Source organism: Lethenteron reissneri, chromosome 37 (genome assembly GCF_015708825.2).
Source record: "Lethenteron reissneri isolate LAM-NWPU_2019-01 chromosome 37, ASM1570882v1, whole genome shotgun sequence".
Taxonomy (NCBI): Eukaryota; Metazoa; Chordata; class Hyperoartia; order Petromyzontiformes; family Petromyzontidae; genus Lethenteron; species Lethenteron reissneri.
The window spans coordinates 12,731,273-12,750,205 of NC_083815.1; the positions used below are offsets into that span (position 1 = coordinate 12,731,273).

Below are 18,933 nucleotides of genomic sequence, written 5' to 3' on the forward strand. Positions count from 1 at the left end.
TCTCGTCAGCCACCGACCACGTGGCAGTCGCGGGTGAAGCTCTCCCGATTCCCGGCGCGCTGTCGACCAGCGGGGCGCGGGGAAGCGAGAGCGAGGGAAGCTGCGCAGAAACGGAGGAGAAGAGAGCGCGTGCATGCAGCAAGAGAGAGGGTGACCATCTGAAGAGAGTGCGGAGCCGAGCAGTCATAACTCATAAAGGACGCAAGTCTCAACGTGTCGTGGAAGTCGTTTATTACACTTGTTTAAAAATTGCTTCATGGTTCTGCCCCACCCTATCTCGCTTCTTTTCCTTCTTATTAGGTCCCATCTCGCCACCTGCATTCACAATCTCTCTGGTCCCTCACTACACCCCTCCTACCTGTGCTCAGTCACGTTTTTCGTTCCTCAAGCGTATCCCTCTACTACTTCCTGTCCTTGTCCTTAAAACGTTCACCAGCCTTCTCTCTCATAACTTCGCCCCTCCCTTTCCCTATCATCACCCTTCCTTGCCATCCCTTCCCCAACACTCAAACCCCATTCCTTTTCCCCATTAGCATTTTTTGTAAAGCGCATTCACAAAAGCACTGTATAAAATCCCAGATAAAATAAGGTCCACACGAATTTTTCTCCGTCATTTCTCTTTTGTATCCTTTCAATTCACACACTCCTAAAAAACTCACCACCCCCCCCCCACCTTCTCCCACGTGACTCAAAATGAGATCATTTTACTACACGTAAAATTTTAGTTTTCTGCATTTGAGTTTGTGGCACGTCTTGTCATGACACACGATGTCTACTAGTTTAAGGTTTTCCCGAGTGAATAAAAGCCCATAAAAATATCTCCAGTTGATCTGTCGACCGTTCGACTGTTCCAATGCAATCTTCAAGCTGGGCAGCACCTCACGGGACTTCTCAATCCTGCACATCCAGTGGGCCACACAATTCCACAGGGCATTACAACAACACTGCACGTTGAGTATAGGATATACAACACACACAGCTATGACCTCACCACTGCAAGATAACAACAACACTGCAGAGCAGGGGTGTAATGATGCACCGATTATTATTTATTATTCAACTCAGAAGTATTGACTCGTGTATCTAAGAATGTATTTTGTATGTCAATGGTTCACTTTATCCCTGCAGCCACCAGTGGCGGCTACATTTACCGCAATGTAAACAACAAGAATGGAATCTCGATGGCATCGTGATCATGGAATGTGACGACTCTTAAAATCGCCAGGGAGGGGGGCGTGGTGCACCATACTATATACGAACATCAAAATACATAATAGCAATCACGAACTTCTGTTTGCTTCCTGATTGGTGATTTTCTACAAAATATCAACTCCTATTAAGTTCTATCGCCATATTAATCTTCTTAAATTAATCGTAATGCTTCAATGGACACAATCTTATTAAGCTTAATATGCCCTTATCCTCAGCTTTCACCGACAATACCCTAATCCTCTGAAATGAGATATGGGAATCTCACTAAAACGTAAAATCCCACTATTAACACCAAATTTGATTCCTAATGTTAACTGAAAATTTCAATCTTCAGTCCTTATACAAGACCAATCACTGTATCAGTCAACCTGCCTTCGGATGATAGATGTATTTACTTGTTAAAGATTCCGTTACTTATTTGCCGGTACTCTACAGACCCTTAGTACAAGGCATGCTGGTGAACTGGAAGTCTGTTTTATCCATAATCTCTGTGCCACACCTCGTAATACTTGACCACAACACAAAACCCTCTTGCCATCCATTAACTGCGCATGTAATTTCTTCCTTGCATCTATTTATTCCACATTATTGCAGCGTCGCCTTCACCTGTTTGCATCTTGCGAGACTTCCGTTTGGAAGTCTCCCCTCTATAACCTTTGGTATTGTCTCACTACCCATACACCATTACCATAAGTTTGAAGGCATTTATACTTTACTCCAAACTCTTTTTACACTTTTAATAACCTCCACTATTTAAAATATTGAAAAGTGCCAATCGCACTACACTATCAAACAATTGCACTCAACATGGTCCCTATAATGATAACCAATATGGGTTGCATGCACCATTTTATCACGTTCTCTAACTCCGATGACTGTCTTTTCTCCCCGTAGGACTTACTTATTTTCCAGTCGTAGACACCATCGAATATAATCTGCTTTATAGGCTACCAGCGCCACTGACGTGCTCCTGTCCTGCATCTGTACGCACAATTCCTCTCACGTGGTTACGACACATGGTCACTACTTCTCCGACTCGCAATTGTGTTTGATTGAAGTGAATGCGAGCAAGAAAGTTACTGTTATGGGTGGGTGCAGGGACATACCGGTGGTCTAGGTTCCAGACGCTGAATTGTATTCTGCTCTCCCAGTTGGCGTATGGGTTTATCTTGTGCTGATATTGACAGTCTTGTTTATTATATGCACCCTGAAAATGTGGAGAAAAATTAGACCACCTCCCATCAAATATGGGTAACCTCGTCCTCCGGTATTTGATTTGACCATGAGCAGTAATTCCTCTTGGCATTGTTCATGCCACCAAAAGACGGCGTTGACTTCTTCTTTAGTGACATCTGAAAAAACATTATCTGGGAAATTCTATTCCTCCTGTGGTGAAAGATATTGTGTTTGCTATATAGGTCTGTGTAATAACATATTTACACTTGTTTTAATGCTTTTGACTCTATCGTGCATTATGGCTCCTGGGAGCTACCGTTTGTGTTTGCTGCTCTCATACTCCCATTGTTAATCACCTATCATATTCTCACCCATCTTCTTATCTATTTTCCAATCTACCATCTTCTCATCTACTATATTCTCATCTACCATCTCATCTATCACCTCATCCACCATCTCATCCACAATCTTCTCATCTACCATCTATCATCTTCTCACCTATCATCTATTCATCCATGTTCCTCTTACCCACCATTTCACGGACTTTTCCCCATTTAATTATGCAGTGTGCTTTGCCCTTACAAACGATACAAAAACATGATTGGAGTGCAAAGTACAAGAAAGGTAAACAAATCACCCAAACGCATACAACTAAACTATCCCCATCCTACCAAGCAAAGCCCAGTGAGGTATTCACTTATTTTTCAGTAGCGACCTGGCCACTACTGCATCTCTGTGGATCATTGTTGGGTATATGTGCATAAAACATGCCTTCATATGGCAGTGATTTCAAAGCCTTAATGTAATCTGGGCAACTTTTTCTGAAATTCCTGCTTCATAAAACTTGAGTACTGCATTTATTACACAGTTTCCAATAACTGCAATTACATGATTAGTCATCCCGTTATCGATATATTATTATGGTGATATAATGCAAATAATTACCAGTCATGTAGCCAAGTAACAAGTAAACCCGTAAAAACAAAGTTTTTCACTATAAATCCTTTATATGCGTGGCGGCTAGAGTCCTCTCGTCCTCTGGCTTGAGATGGCTGCCACCTATGGGTCAGATGATTGTCTGCCACCATTAAGCAATTGGTAATTAAATATTTAATTTGTTTTCCCTAAACAGTGTAAAATTTGGGATTTTTTTTTCACGAAAATTAATTGTCACACACAACGAGTCTGTGTGGAAAATGTCAGCTCGATTGGATCACGGGAAGTGGGTTAAAAAACGAGCGAAAGATTTGCATGGTCCTAAGCAAGCAAGCGAACTTAATATAAAGGATTTAAAAATATATTCGCCTGTGGAGGACGCGGGGATCGATCCCGCGACCTTTGGCATGGGAAGCGAGGGCGCTACCAACTGCGCTACTCAGCCACGGCCTGTGGAGGGGTTACGCTCTGGGCTCTTACACTCTGACGTTCAGCCAAAGCCATGAATGCGTTCTATTTGAATATATGTAAAATACATTTTTTTTGCCTAAAAAGTGTAAAATTTTGGGAATTTTTTTTTCACGAACAATAATTGTCTGGCACAACGAGTCTGTGTGGAAAATGTCAGCTTGATTGGATCACGGGAAGTGGGTTAAAAAACGACCGAAAGATTTGCACGGTCCTAAGCAAGCAAGCAAGCACGCGAACTTAATATAAAGGATTTAAAAAGAGACTGCCACGCACCTGGCAAGAGAATTGTCCATTGTTGTCACATAACCGCACTTCCACAGCAGCAGACCTATCGAAGTAATCCTGATTGAAGCATTGCGTCTTCAACTCATTCCTTATCAGCTGAAGCAGCTCCTCGTATCTCTTCTGGTGCTCCATTGGAACTTTATTTTTATATGCGACTGCCTTAGAAGCAAAAAAGAAATAAAGTTAAACAAAAACATTCCATGGCAAACATTTCACCTTTTTCCCAAGTTACAGTAATAATAATTCGTAAGCAAAGCCACCAGGGCACCATTAAACCATCACAATGCTAATTATAGTTATGCTTGATTTGCAACAAAATAACTTCCCTTACCCACCAAAATTCACTGGAATATTTCACCGACAATGAGATGAGGACTTGCCTTATCGATGAACTTGCTGTAATTATATGCCACTGTTGATAATTACACTCTTTGATATGGCCATATATTCCTTTGCCTTGCTTTCCTTAAGCGCTATGGCATGTAATAATTACTTGACATATTGTTGATTCCCACGCTCATAAATACAATATTTGATCATTTGTGTAAAGACTAAAGGCGCAGCCCTGCAATTGCTTGATAACACCCCATTGTTAATGAAAGGGCCTCTCCGAGAGGGAGCTTTAGAGGGGTGCGTTTATCCTCGGCTTCCATGCTGACCAGACAGACGACAGTGAGGTTGGAGCACCCACACTCTACCCGACTGCACACGGCTTGACGGTTATACTCACTGTAGGATACACATATTAATATTTTTATTTTACCAGATAAGGCCCACTGAGCTATACAGCTCTTTTTCAGAAGTAAAGTGGCCACAAATGACAGTTCAAGTGGCTTATCAAGTGGGAATTTATAGCAGCCAAATACTCGAGATGCACGTTTATAAATGTGGAGGGAAAACCGGAGGACCCAGAAAAAAATACTCACGGGAGGACACAAAACCTAACCCACGCGTACCCCGAGACCTTCCTGTAAATCAAATGGGATGGTTCCAATGAAACTAACATAATTTTAAAAAAACTTAATATTGATCCAAAATCGTGACAATGCACTGAATCATGGCGGGTCGGTTAACCGTTACAAGCATGTTCACTATAAGTTGAAGTCTTATTTGTCATTATGCTTGTTAGTTAATTTTATATTTCTGACGATTTTATCCTTACAGACTTATTATTTTCTCATCGGTCTCTTACCTTGTAGGATAAATGGAAAGAAATCGCTTGAGAAAATGGAAAGGAATGAAAAGAATAAACACTGTTAACTTTGAAAGAACCTCAAAATTGTAGGTTAGTGATAAAACGCAAGACTGGATTTACTGTGGGTTGTCAGCAGACATTGCAAAATGTTACGAAGCATCCTACGGATGTATGAAATAAATGTACCCATTCCGGATGAGTGTTTCGACCTAAAAAAAAATTACATTGGATTTCTTGATTTGAAGGCCCAATTTGGGATATTTGATATTCATTTTTGGATTTAAATGATGAAGCTTTCAATGACTCTTATTTTTTTATGTCCTAAACATAACGCAATACCGTTAAATATTAATAATTACTCATATGGGCCAAGAATGTCTATGTAACATGCGTGACGTCACTCCACGTCGATCAGCCCCCCTCATTAATAATCATGAACGGGTGACGTCACTCCACATGAAGGTAGAGCGGAAACGAAAATTTGTTCACGCAAATTAGCTTTCATTTTGACCTTATTTATGGAAAGTAAAGCGAATAAGGAAATCAAAGCAGCAACTAATATCACGAGTCAATCAAGGCTGTGTGTCCCACGCGTGACATCACTTCACATGTCCCCCCCCCCCTCATTATTATTCACGTGCGCCTGCATTCTTTGACTAACGCAGGAGGTCGAGCGGCTATAAAAAAAAAATACGCAAATTCGCTTTTGATTTTTGTATCTTAATAGAAAGTGAAGGCAATAAAAAATTATATGCCGCATCGCAGTGTGTTTGGTGCCTTCATTTATTTCTTCGGCACGTCCAACAAAAGGCAAGTCTACTTTACGCTTCCAAATGATGCTACAATAAACATTTCTCTGCTACTTGGCAGACATTGTATCGAGCTCCAATTGTTTTCAACCCCAGCGAGCGAAAGCGGAAGATCAGCAAGTATCAGAGCAGTGGATTGCAAGTAATTGAACGCCCGTTAAAGACGGTGCTACTGTGACGTTATGTCACGTGTTTCATGACTTAGTCACGTGCGACAACCACTGCCATTAATGCAGTGCTGCGGTCAAATGCTGCGAGGTGTGTTATGGCTTCCTTTTGTGCAACATTCACTGCCATTAATACAGTGCTACAGTGAAATTCAGTGAAGTGTTTTATGACATTATTTTTTCCAATATTCCCTGCCAATACATTTAGACAAGATACAATTATACGCTGATCAATTTATTCGTAACTCGAATGCTTCTCTTTGGTCTTCGTTATTTGCTAAGTTACTTCAGACAGTATCAGCACTCTACTTTCTTCACTCTTCGCTATCAAGCGTCCATCGGTGAAGATACATTTTCCGTTAACAGTTTCAGGTGATTTGAAAACAGTGCTAAAGTGAAGTTAAGGGTTTTTTCAAATTATACGTCCACAGAGATTGATCGCCTTTGCAACCGAGGCGAAATCGTCTTCACTCCCGAGAATTGACCTCGCTCCAAGTGACGTCACGTACTGAAACGACGACAAATTCCGATAATTCCTGCGTATGCGGTGACGATCAACAAGCCGCAGGGTGAGACTTTTGAAAGTTTGGGTATTTATCTCAACGGACCCGTATTTCCCCATGGCCAGTTGTACATGGCTCTGTCTAGATCTAAAAGTCCTCAACGGATTAAAGTGTTCATCAAGGATAGCCAACTGCAGGGAAACCTTTTGAACAGTGATAAGAGATTGACACAAAATATCGTGTACCGAGGAATCTTCCAAAGTCCTTAATTTAATTTAATAATTTTAGAAAATGTTCTTTACGTGTTACGTTTCCCAATCAAATTAACAATCACGCAATAAAACGTTAATTGACATCTTTAATACTACAGCTTCTGTCCTAGGACGGGCTAACAAGCTAGTCACATATATAAGAAGTAATATTCAGATTCATCGGTAAAACAATTTTTTTAATCCACAATTGTATAATTTGAATGATTGAAGCTAAAGTGAAGTTCATGTCTCACAGCAAATTGAGAAAGCATGGACATGACACCTGGGAAGTGATGAAACGCCACGACATCATCTTTAGGATAAAAAAAATCGAATCATCTGTTAATTAATATCAAGGCCCAACATTTGGATTCTTCAGATTAATCCAAAAATATTGGAAAACATCCTCATGCCTTAAGCACACCTCAGTTCCACCCGTTGTCGCATACACAATAAACTGACAGCCTTGCTGTTTAAATCCGTCACTTTTTTTTTGCCCCCTTGGTTAAGCCACCACGGCTGAGACGTTCGACTGAGAGCTTCGACTCATGCGAATGGCTGCCCAGGATTGCGCACGGACACTGGACTAGTAGCCGTGAGCAGGAGGCGCCGATTGGTGGAACCGTTTGAAGGAAACCAAAGCGCAAGAAATTCAGGAACAAAAGGGAGAGTTGGTTGGAGACCTGTTGGGGGAAATTCGGGTTTATGTTGGTCTAGGGCAGTGGTTCTCAGAGTGTGGTGGTCCCTCCCCGGACAACCGGTGGCCCTCAGTGGTCCTCCAGGTGGTCCGCAGTGGCTGCGATGCAAACGCAGATTGATCTGGACAATAATTTCAATGTTTATTATAACCTTTTGTTTCGGACATCCTAATTAATATTTTGTGAATAATATTTCATTGAAAAAATTAGGTTACGTAAACTACCCTGATCAAACTACCCTAACCCTAAGAAAAAAAAAACTTATAGCTGTGTTTAAAAAAAAATGTTCTGGTAACATGAATGATTTTGTATTACTGGTGATAAGTGAACGCATTTTCTCACCAGGGCTGGACGGGGGGCTGAGTGGCCCGATAGCAAAATAAGTTTGAGAACCACAGGCGTGAGGAGGCTGGGGATATAAGGAATCGGCCACGGCAGATCGGGGCTCACTTGGGACTCTATGCCACACGAGTCACGTAACTGGCTTCAAATAACAAGCCATTTGTTAACCACGTGGTAGAGTCGTCCTTTACATCTACAAACCCTCGCTATGCGCGAGTTCTGGATTCACTAAATGTATGTTGATTCCCTATTCGTGACCGGCCGGGCTCCAGTGTTCGCGAGTCTACGTAGTGCCGGACCAACGACACCAGGGAGGTGCGAGCAGAATGTTGTTACATTTGAAACGGTCTGCAAAGATTAAGGAAGCCCTCTCGGCTGCCCACTTCATCCTCAGTCTCGCAGTGATCCCGTTTTGAACTCGCTATTGTGCACCTTTACTTTACACGTACTTAGTCGACTCGTTTATACATTTTGGTATGAATGAGTCGACTGTGAGTTCCGTTGAGAAGGATGTGAATGCAAGCAGGGAAAGTGTTGCGGCGAACGCTACCTCCCCAGAGTGCTCAAATGATAACTGTGCATTGTTATCAAGCACCTGCATCTCCCGTGGAGTCATCCTCACCACCACCACCACCACCTCCATTGTCGTCAAATCATCATCGGTAATAACCACAAACCCATGTAGTTCTTTATAATATATTATTTATTTACGTATTCTAGTAAATGTTATTAAGCATTAATAATTTCCCCCCTACGTTCACTCGTACCATGAACGTAATCCCATTTTTCCCATCAGAACAAGGTTTCTGCATTTGTGAGCATTTTCAAGAACGTAACCCTTGCGGATAGAGAGGCTTTAACTGCATTATGAAATACGTGTACAGCACAGACGTACGTCGCTTAAGTAACCCCGCATCCGCGTTTTGCAGCGGTGGCGCATCTCTTCCCGCTTATGCTTGAAGCGGTTCTCCACACCTGGGCACACACACAATGTACACGAACATCCATATTAGAGGTGGCTTTTAGCATACATAACAAGATCAGATTAATTATTTATACTGGAGGAATTCGATGAGCTATTAAGCTCTTTTTCACAGATGTCCAGTATGGGCGGGTATGAACGTTGTAACAACAAAAAAATACAAGAACATGATATGAGTGCAAAGTACAATAAAGGTAAACAAATTACCCAAACACATACAAATAAAACTAAACCATCCCCACTCTATTAGAAAAAGCCACTGAGGTATTAACTGATTTCAGAAGCGACCTGGCTACAAATGGTAGCTCAACAAAGTGGGCCATCATTTGGACATTTATAGCAGCAAAATAATCTAAATAGTTTCGATTTAAAACTTTCGTGACTGCAGGGATTCATATTCTTGGTTCTTTCGGTAAAGTCACGTAGAAGGGAAATAATAAAATAATACAAATAAAACATAATAAAATTAAATTATCACGACGTTTCGGCCACAATGCAAGCAGCCGTCCTCAGGTGAAGAAACAGAGCTGTCCTAATTGTCCTGAGAATTTTATTTTATTGTTGTATTTGTATTATTTTATTATTTCCCTTCTACGTGACTTTACCGAAAGAACCAAGAATATAATCAAAATAGTCTTTATGCATGTTTCTAAATGTGGAGGGAAAAACCAGAAGACCCGGAGAAAAAATCCACGCGAACACGGAGGAGAACATGCAAACTTTAAATATACAGGCACCAGGGTCTGGATTGAACCCCGGGCCTGCATACACCAGGCGAGGAAGATAACGGTGATATATTGTCAATCCACTGCTTTATGAGAGCCTCCTCCCACATGGCGTTTTTACCATACTTTGTGGTGCTGGGCTTTTTTTTTCCTGCGCTGCCCTCTGCTGGCAACGTAGCCCCACACGGCAGCATATACAACTCTTGTTTAACGCATGGGGGTGGCTCACAACAACTGTGCAGGCTTTAAGCCTGCGTGGCATCCGACATTCGATCTTCTGGGACTTTTAGGGGAGCCTTGGGGTTTGCTATGAGCAGCCTACGATGTAGTAAAAACCGCACTCCTGAAGACCCTGCAGGTGTGCAAGAGCTTCCGGTGGGCACCCACGAGAAAGTGATCGATGTCCTTCTCTGCACTGCCGGAATCATAGATTCAATGTCCAGCGATGCAGATCAGGCCATTGGAACCAGTGAACCCTGCAATTCTCAGCTGCCTGGACATTGCAAAGTCTAAAAGTGAGGCTGCCTTCTTATCCTTGGTCCCTGACCCGCAGTGGTTTGATACACATCTCAAAGGCAGTCCTCTCGGTATAAATTATCCACACTGAAGGGCATCTGGGGGGGTGGAGCCTAGCATAGGTTTCCTTTTCCTCAAGATCACCGACCTCGGTGGAGAACGTAGACAGCGACAAGGGGCACCCAAAATATTGCCCTCAACCTCATTCTCATCGTACGCTCACTGACCGCAGTGACCCCCCTGCCACTAAAGGAGCTTGTGCATCTTCGACTGCCGGTGTTCACCCCCCACGCTTTGCCAGACCAGTAGCGGTGTAACCACCACGACTATCTGGGCCTCCCTAGGGAGACAGCACCTCGGACAGCGCAGCTCCTTTAAACTTTAGTCTACACAGTTGCCGTGATATGATGGGTGAGTAGTAGAGTGATATCATAGTGGGAATTCTGTTTGAATTCACAAGTGCACACAATGGCACCCACCTTCAAACCACGTAGGGTCATCTTGTCGGGATTCCCTTTCCGAGCAGTCTTCAATGGAATTTAGAAAATTCTTTAAGATATTTGTTAACTTTCCATTAGGATCATTCCGAAAAATTTCAAGCACGTCGTGTGTGCATCTTTCAAAATGAACCATTGCATGAGACACGGCATGCACACCCACTGAGGCACAAAAAAATACAATGCATAGCTGTTAGATGCAGGTCTGTAGAGACTCAATTTTACAAGCCAGGTCGCCCTTACAAAAGAGTTCCGGATGAAAAGAAAAATCACATTTACGATTTTTATAGATTATATCAGATTTTTGGGGGGATTTTTAGATGTTTTGATCATTTACATCTCATGCCAACAACGATGATGTCACCCGACGTCACATAGTTAGACTGTATACCACTTATTTAAGTTTTTAAGATTCCTACATGTTGAATGTATGCACCTTCCTGCCATAGTAAATTCTTTGTTTGTGCAAACTTTCATGGCGAATAAAACCCTTTCTGATTCTGAGGTGCGCGCACACAAACACTCCCAGCACGAGGCTGCCTCATGACACATCGCGGAGGATCGCTCCGCTACACAAAATAGTCCTGCGGTTCAGTTTGAAAGTCAGAGTTTACGTTTTAAGTTGATGTTAAAAATACATTTTATAGAAGCTGGTTCGTTTTTCTGGGTGTTCGTAAGTGGGGTGTTCATAAGTCGATGACTGTCTATACAGTACAGTTAACAGTGACATCGGTTCACGGTTTTTCGGATAACGTTTTGGTTTTGACTAACGTTAGAAATGTGAATAACGGTACGTTGACGTTATGCACGCGGGCACCAATTTCGGCCAATCAGAGCGATCGTAAGTGGAGTTGTGCATGCCTCAGCCAATCAGCGATGTCCATTTATGAGCGTTGACACCTCGATTGGCTTTGTTTACATTACGTTGTTTGTCTTGGCAGTGGAAACAGCTCTCTTGCAGACTCAGTGATTTTTTAAATTTATTTTTCAACTTACAAGTGAATTCGATTAAGTGTTATTTGAGTTAACAGTAGTTTTCGTGGAACGGATTAAAAACGCTAACCGAGGGCCTATACTGTATTTTCTTTCAAGGCAGGGTTCATGAAGAGTGTTTCGTTTTTTTGTACTTGTGTAGCTACTGCCAACTTGTAGCAGCATCACCAAAGAGTTGTTCAACCTAAGAGAGGACGCTTTGTATGTTGAACCCGTTGTTTGCCAAAGGCCTAATAAAAATGAATTGCAAAGCGCCCATGTCTGTGTGGATGTTATGGTGTGTGCTAGGTACACTCACCTCCTGTCCAACGCTCGTTATGTTTTAAAATAACCAGGCAGGTATTCCTGTCGAGCACAGAAAAATACTCCTCATCCCCCACCTCTGTCCCATCCTCCTCCAAGCAGACACGCAGAGGCCCATCCCTTCTCTGGAAACAAAGGCGGGGGGGGGCAAGCGTCATTACTACAAGAACAATTTGTGACTTCATTGTACCGATGAGTTCTAATAATGCTGAAACCGCTCTATAGCTGCATCTCTCTATCACTGCTGCTGTATGTCAGTCGGGTCACTTTTCTCAAATGTATTTGATGGGTGACATTAAGACCAGAGGACCACAGTGCGGTTATTCAGGAACCTTTGATGGTTGTTTTCATAATGCTCAAAGGCTGAACATTTTGTGGACATGGTGTGTGTGCAGTATTGTACGAAAATATTTACTGTAGTTCCACCTATGGTGTATTCGTTGGCATGTTGAACTTCTTTCATACCATCCAGAGCCAACCGTGATAATCAAAGGTGCAAATTTAAGGGGCACATATGATGTAAAACCAGTCTCTTAACAAGCAGAATATGTCGACGAGTGAATGTCTTAAGCACAGCATATTGTAACACATCATTTATATGCCATTGGAACCTCCTTTTCCAGTAGCAAAATATGATAATTGGTTTTTTGAATCTTTTATCTGGCAACAAAACTGACACCTTTTAAATCCTTTATATTAAGTTCGCTTGCTTGCTTAGAACCGTGCAAATCTTTCGGTCGTTTTTTAACCCACTTCCCGTGACCCAATCGAGCTGACATTTTGCACACAGACTCGTTGTGCGTGACAATGCATTTTCGTGAAAAAAAAATTCAAAATTTTTACACTGTTTAGGGAATTTTTTAAAAATATTTAATTACCAATTGTTTAATGCTGCCAGACAATCATCTGACCCATAGGTGGCAGCCATCTCAAGCCAGAGGACGAGAGGACTCTAGCCGCCCCGATGCCACGCATATAAAGGATTTATAGTGAAAAACTTTGTTTTTACGGGTTAATTTTTTTATGCTTACCCCGAGCTCTCATACTCTGATGGTGCATTGTTTTTGAGTTGTGCGCCTTTTGGCGTCATCTGGTCCAACCCATGTGAGACTAGGCTCTAAGGAAAGCTGTCTCGGGTGTGGACCAATCAATTTCAAGGACAGTGCATACATTATCAGAGTTGTGTTTTTGTTTGCATTCCGACTGCAGGTATTGTGGTCAATGCAAACATGACTCCTTGTAAAAAAGGTGTCAGTTTTGTTGCCAGATAAAAGGGTAAAAAAAACAATTATCATATGCTTCCGCTTATTAAATTTTTAGTTCTTTTAGTAATTTTTGAAAAAGGTATTTACATTATTTTATGATTAGATCCTTGATGAAAAGCCCTATATAAATGTAATTCGATTTTTTTTTATAACCGGCTCGTAAAGGACCATCCACTTCACAAGTCAATGACTTGTCCCGATTTTGGGGTTGTTTCACCATACTTCACCATCATGGTCAATAATGGCGAAGCATTTTTAAATCCTTTATATTAAGTTCGCATGCTTGCTTGCTTGCGTGCTTGCTTGCTTGCGTGCTTGCTTGCTTGCGTGCTTGCTTGCTTGCTTACGACCGTGCAAATCTTTCGGTCGTTTTTTAACCCACTTCCCGTGATCCAATCGAGCTGACATTTTCCACACAGACTCGTTGTGCCAGACAATTAATGTTCGTGAAAAAAAATTCCCAAAATGTAACAGTTTTTAGGCAAAAAAATTTATTTTACATATATTCAAATATAACTCATTCATCGCTTTGGCTGAACGTCAGAGTGTAAGAGCCCAGAGCGTAACCCCTCCACAGGCCGTGGCGGAGTAGCGCAGTTGGTAGCGCCCTCGCTTCCCATGCGGGTTCGATCCCCGCGTCCTCCACAGGCGAATATATTTTTAAATCCTTTATATTAAGTTCGCTGCCACGCATATAAAGGATTTATAGTGAAAAACTTTGTTTTTACGGTTTTACTTGTTACCGTTAACTTTGGTTTCGTTTGAGTTTTCCCCGTGCTTCATTGAAGCCCTGTGCTGCACGCGAAGGACGACTCGCACGGATGATCCCAACCGAGCAAAATACTCGGCGCACTCCCCAGATTGTTCACAGGTGAGGGGGGGGGGCCTGCGTGCCAGCACGTGGGGAAGGAACCCAGCTCTCGAAGCAAGTAACCATCTAGACAGCAGCAGAGTTGTTAACCCACACGGCTCATCCGTATTCTTGTACAGGGGCATTTCGTTTTCAGCTCCATACGGCGTACAGCCGGTTCAATACGGGCAACAACAAAAAACGTGCCCGTTTCTCCCTCGTGATGGGACTTTTCAGGATGAACTGAACAAACTAATACTCCTCCATTCACACAACTCACCTCTGCGAGCTTCAGCTTCCTCGCTGCCTTCGTAAGCAGCTGGTACAGGCTGACGGCCGCCACGCCGAATCTCTGAGCGTCTGACGGGACCCGCACCCTGAACATGCGGGGAGAGTCCCCCTCCATCGCAAACTCGGACCCGACGCGTGGGTGGTGGTGGTGGTGTGGGTGGTGGTGGTGGTGGTGGTGGTGGTGTGGGTGGTGGTGGTGTGGGTGGTGGTGGTAGTTTGGGTGGTGGGGGGGATGGTGTTCGTGAGATGTTACTGATACAGAGGCAGTCGTTGATGGTCTAAGTGGCGAGTATCGTGTCGTGCCGTTACAGCCTTCACACACCCACACACGCCACACACACCTCACCACACAACACGCACTCCACACACCCCACACCACACTACGCACACCACACCACACTACGCACACCACACACACCACGCACACCACACCACGCACACCACACACACCACACCACGCACACCACACACACCACACACACCACACCACGCACACCACACACACCACACCACGCACACCACACACACCACACCACGCACACCACACACACCACGCACACCACACCACGCACACCACACACACCACACACACCACACCACGCACACCACACACACCACGCACACCACACCACGCACACCACACACACCACACACACCACACCACGCACACCACACACACCACACACACCACACCACGCACACCACACACACCACACTACGCACACCACACCACACACACCATGCACACCACACACACGACACCACGCACACCACACCACACACCACACTACGCAAACCACACCACACACACCACGCACACCTCACACCTCACACCACACACACCACGCAGACAGGGAGCGCCTGCGAGGGGAGCGAAGTGAACCGAAAGCAAAACCCAAAAAGGGGGAAGGAAGTGAGTTCAGAGTGCGGAAGTCTTCACCACGGGGAGCTGCGGTGGTGGGGGAGCTTTGGGTGGGGGGGAGCTTTGGGTGGGGGGGAGCTGTGGGTGGGGGGGAGCTGTGGGTGGGGGGGAGCTGCGGGTGGGGAGGGAGCTGCGAGTGGGGGGGGGGAGCCGTGGGTGGGGGGTGCCGTAGGTGGGGGGGGCTGTAGGTGGGGAGTGCTGTGGGTGGGGGGAGCTGTGGGTGGGGGGGGGGGGAGCTGTGGGTGGGGGGGGAGCTGTGGGTGGGGGGGGGGAGCTGTGGGTGGAGCTGTGGGTGGGGGGAGCTGTGGGGGGGGTGCTGTGGGTGGGGGGTGCTGTGGGTGGGGGGGGGGCTGTGGGTGGGGGGGAGCTGTGGGTGGGGGGGGGGAGCTGTGGGTGGGGGGGGAGCTGTGGGTGGAGCTGTGGGTGGGGGGGGGGAGCTGTGGGTGGGTGGGGGGGTGCTGTGGGTGGGGGGTGCTGTGGGTGGGGGGGGGGTGCTGTGGGTGGGGGGGGGCTGTGGGTGGGGGGGGGAGCTGTGGGTGGGGGGGGGGAGCTGTGGGTGGGTGGGGGGGAGCTGTGGGTGGGGGGGGAGCTGTGGGTGGGGGGGGGAGCTGTAGGTGGGGGGGGGGGGGCTGTAGGTGAAGGTTGCTGTGGGTGGGGGGAGCTGTGGGTGGGGGGGGGGGGAGCTCTAGGGGTAGGCACCCTGGCCGGGTCTCCCTGAGCTTCGCCTTCTTTTAGCAAATAAATCGTGCGGTGCACAAGTTGACAACAGCAGCCACTCAACATGTTCGGTCGTCACAGGGACATTAGCACGCCCGTTACGGTGTCCTGGCCACAGCCGCAACTGCCCCCCACGCCTTTACAAAGACATCGAACAAGCAACCGCAGTCACGACATGCCGATATTGCGCACGACCTTTGCATCGTATCGCGACTCTTCATCGCAACGATAACTCTGTGTAGCAATTTATTTATTTTTGTTCCTGGGTAGTAAGCGCTATTTCCTAATTGATTATGCTTCAAAAGTACAGAAAATGGCTATTATTCCCCACAAACTTTGCTTTTGTGACCAGGACAGTGATATTTAGAAACTTACATATTTTTCAGAACATTCATGATAGATTCAGTGCTGAGTAAACTTGGAGTAACTTCTAAAACATTCTAGAACTTTCCAGTAATATAAATAGTAGTAGAAATACAGGGGCCTTAAGCCCACCAGTTCAGTTTAGTTCCATCTGCCTAAGTGGATACATATGTGCATTTTTCTGAGATGGCATCAAGAGGCTGCAAGCATCCGTCAGACGCATTTTGCTATGTCTGCGGCCAATTTATCAAGACAAGAGCGAAAAAGTACTCTTTGGAAGCATCTGCTAAGATGTGTGAGAACTACAAGGCATATTTCGGCATGCCTGTCAGGGATCAAGACAAACCCTGGGCACCTCATTTCACCTGCGAGCAATGCAAAAAAAAAACTCTGGAAGGTAAGAGAACAAATGTTTTACAATTTTTAATGTTATTGAAAAAATATATACGTGAAAAATGTTGCGAGAATCTCTTACACATTAGTAATGGGTAAAATAAATGTATTTTTGTAGGATGGTAGAGAGGGGAAACGAGAGCCATCACGTTCGCTATCCCAAGAATTTGGCGGGAACCCACTAACCACTCAAGCAACTGCTACTTCTGCATGGTGGACCCTTCCAAACATCGGACTGGCAAGAATGGACCTGCTATCACGTATCCAGACCTTCCTTCATCCATCGCCCCGGTGCCACACTGCCATGAGCCCCCCGTGCCCACTCCTCCGGAGAGAGAGCAGCCGTCTTTAGAAGAGAGCAGCAAGTCAGAGAGCGAGGAAGACGTTGTAGATCCAGATGACAATTTCAGAGGTTGGAGCTGAGGAGAGAAACCCATACTACCCCAACCAAAAAAACCTCAACAACTTGATCAGAGATCTTGGTCTCACCAAGTCCAATGCCGAGCTTTTGACGTCTAGGCTCAAGCAGTAGAACTTACTGGATAAAAGTGTGCAAATCGCAGATCAGAGGAAGCGTTACCAACCTTTTTGCAGCTTCTTCACCCGTCAAGATGGGCTCTGCTTCCGCCAAAATGTGACCGGTCTGTTCGAGGCAATCGGAATCGCCTGTAACCAGAATGAGTGGCACATCTTCATTGACAGCTCATCCAGGAGCCTCAAAGCCGTGCTGCTCCATCATGGTAACAAGTACCCGTCTCTTCCCCTGGCTCACTCGGTGCACCTCAAAGAGGATTACAACAGCATCAAGACCTCGCGGGATCCCTTGAAGTATGATGAGTACGGCTGGGAGGTCATCAGAGACTTCAAAATGGTAGCATTCCTGATGGGTCTCCAAGTCAGTTTTACCAAGTTTCCCTGCTATCTTTGCCTTTGGGACAGCAGGGACACCAAGGCGCACTACCACAGGCGGGACTGGCCACAGCGGACCGAGTTCTCTGTGGGTACGCACAACGTCAAGTGGGAGCCACTGGTGGACCCCCGGAAGGTGCGGATGCCACCACTGCACATCGAATTGGGCCTTATGAAACAATTTGTCAGAGCTGTAGATAAGGAGTCGACAACCTTCAAGTACCTTCAAGACTTCTTCCCGAAACTGTCTGAGGCAAAGGTCAAAGCCGGTTTCTTCCTCAGACAACAGATAAAGAAGATCCTGGAGTGCAATGAATTCCCCAAGAAGCTCACTAGTAAGAAGAAAGCAGCTTGTTACAGCTTTATCACAGTGGTATGTGGCACCCTGGGCAATCACAAGGTCGAAAACTCTGTGGAGCTGGTTGAGACTCTGGTGAAGAACTACGGTCAAATGGGCTGTAGGATGTCTCTCAAAGTCCATATCCTTGATGCTCATCTTGATAAATTCAAGGAGAACATGAGAGCGTACTCGAAGGAGCAAGGCGAGTGCTTCCACCAGGATAGACTGGACTTTGAACGCTGCTACCAAGGACAGTATAACGAGAACATGATGGAAGACTACATTTGGGGACTGATTCGTGAAAGTGATTTACAGTATAATCGTAAATCTCGAAAAACTACTCACTTCTAAATATTTTGTCGTCATTTTGTATGACTTTAGTATAAATACATGTGAATTTTGATTCATATGTTGTTGTTTTTTCTGACTTTATGTGAACAAAAAGACAAATTCGCTCGTTTTCTCATTGAAAATAGGTAAATTTCAAAACATCACTGTCCTGGTCACAAAATCTAAGTTTGTGGGGAATAATAGCCATTTTCTATACTTTTTAGGCATAAGCAATTAGGAAATAACACCTACTACCCAGGAACAAACACATTCCTGCGGAGGGAGCTGGGTTGCTCGGTCAATGGCCAGGGTCCCCACCCTCCCCTCCCCACCCAGCCCCTCCCTCTCCACCCAGCCCCTCCCTCCCCACCCTCCCCTCCCCACCCAGCCCCTCCCTACCCAGCCCCTCCCTCCCCACCCTCCCCACCCAGCCCCTCCCCACCCAGCCCCTCCCTCTCCACCCAGCCCCTCCCTCTCCACCCACCCCCTCCC

The 18,933-nt window shown here is 45.1% G+C and overlaps 2 protein-coding genes across 4 annotated transcripts; one reads left to right on the forward strand and one right to left on the reverse strand.

The window, feature by feature from the left end:
• Positions 1-216: 216 nt before the first annotated feature.
• DFFB (DNA fragmentation factor subunit beta) lies at positions 217-15,360 on the reverse strand. 3 transcript variants are annotated; one of them, XM_061566597.1, is made up of 8 exons: positions 14,457-15,360; positions 12,057-12,186; positions 10,748-10,927; positions 8,941-9,020; positions 4,069-4,239; positions 2,319-2,419; positions 2,114-2,193; positions 769-897 (listed from the first exon to the last, which is right to left on the reverse strand). In XM_061566597.1, the coding sequence occupies exons 1-7, from the start codon at positions 14,580-14,582 to the stop codon at positions 2,160-2,162; spliced, it is 822 nt and encodes a 273-aa protein (XP_061422581.1). In that variant the 5' UTR covers positions 14,583-15,360; the 3' UTR covers positions 769-897; positions 2,114-2,159. The 3 variants fall into 3 exon arrangements, with proteins under 3 accessions (XP_061422580.1, XP_061422582.1, XP_061422581.1); XM_061566596.1 differs by lacking the exon at positions 2,114-2,193 and having other exon boundaries at positions 217-897; positions 14,457-15,357; XM_061566598.1 differs by lacking the exons at positions 2,114-2,193; positions 12,057-12,186; positions 14,457-15,360 and adding an exon at positions 11,380-11,876 and having other exon boundaries at positions 217-897.
• Positions 15,361-16,243: 883 nt separating this feature from the next.
• LOC133351454 (uncharacterized) lies at positions 16,244-18,733 on the forward strand. Its single transcript, XM_061566680.1, has 2 exons — positions 16,244-16,866; positions 16,981-18,733. Exon 2 carries the CDS (start codon positions 17,731-17,733, stop codon positions 18,460-18,462), a length of 732 nt encoding a protein of 243 aa, XP_061422664.1. The 5' UTR covers positions 16,244-16,866; positions 16,981-17,730; the 3' UTR covers positions 18,463-18,733.
• Positions 18,734-18,933: the final 200 nt, after the last annotated feature.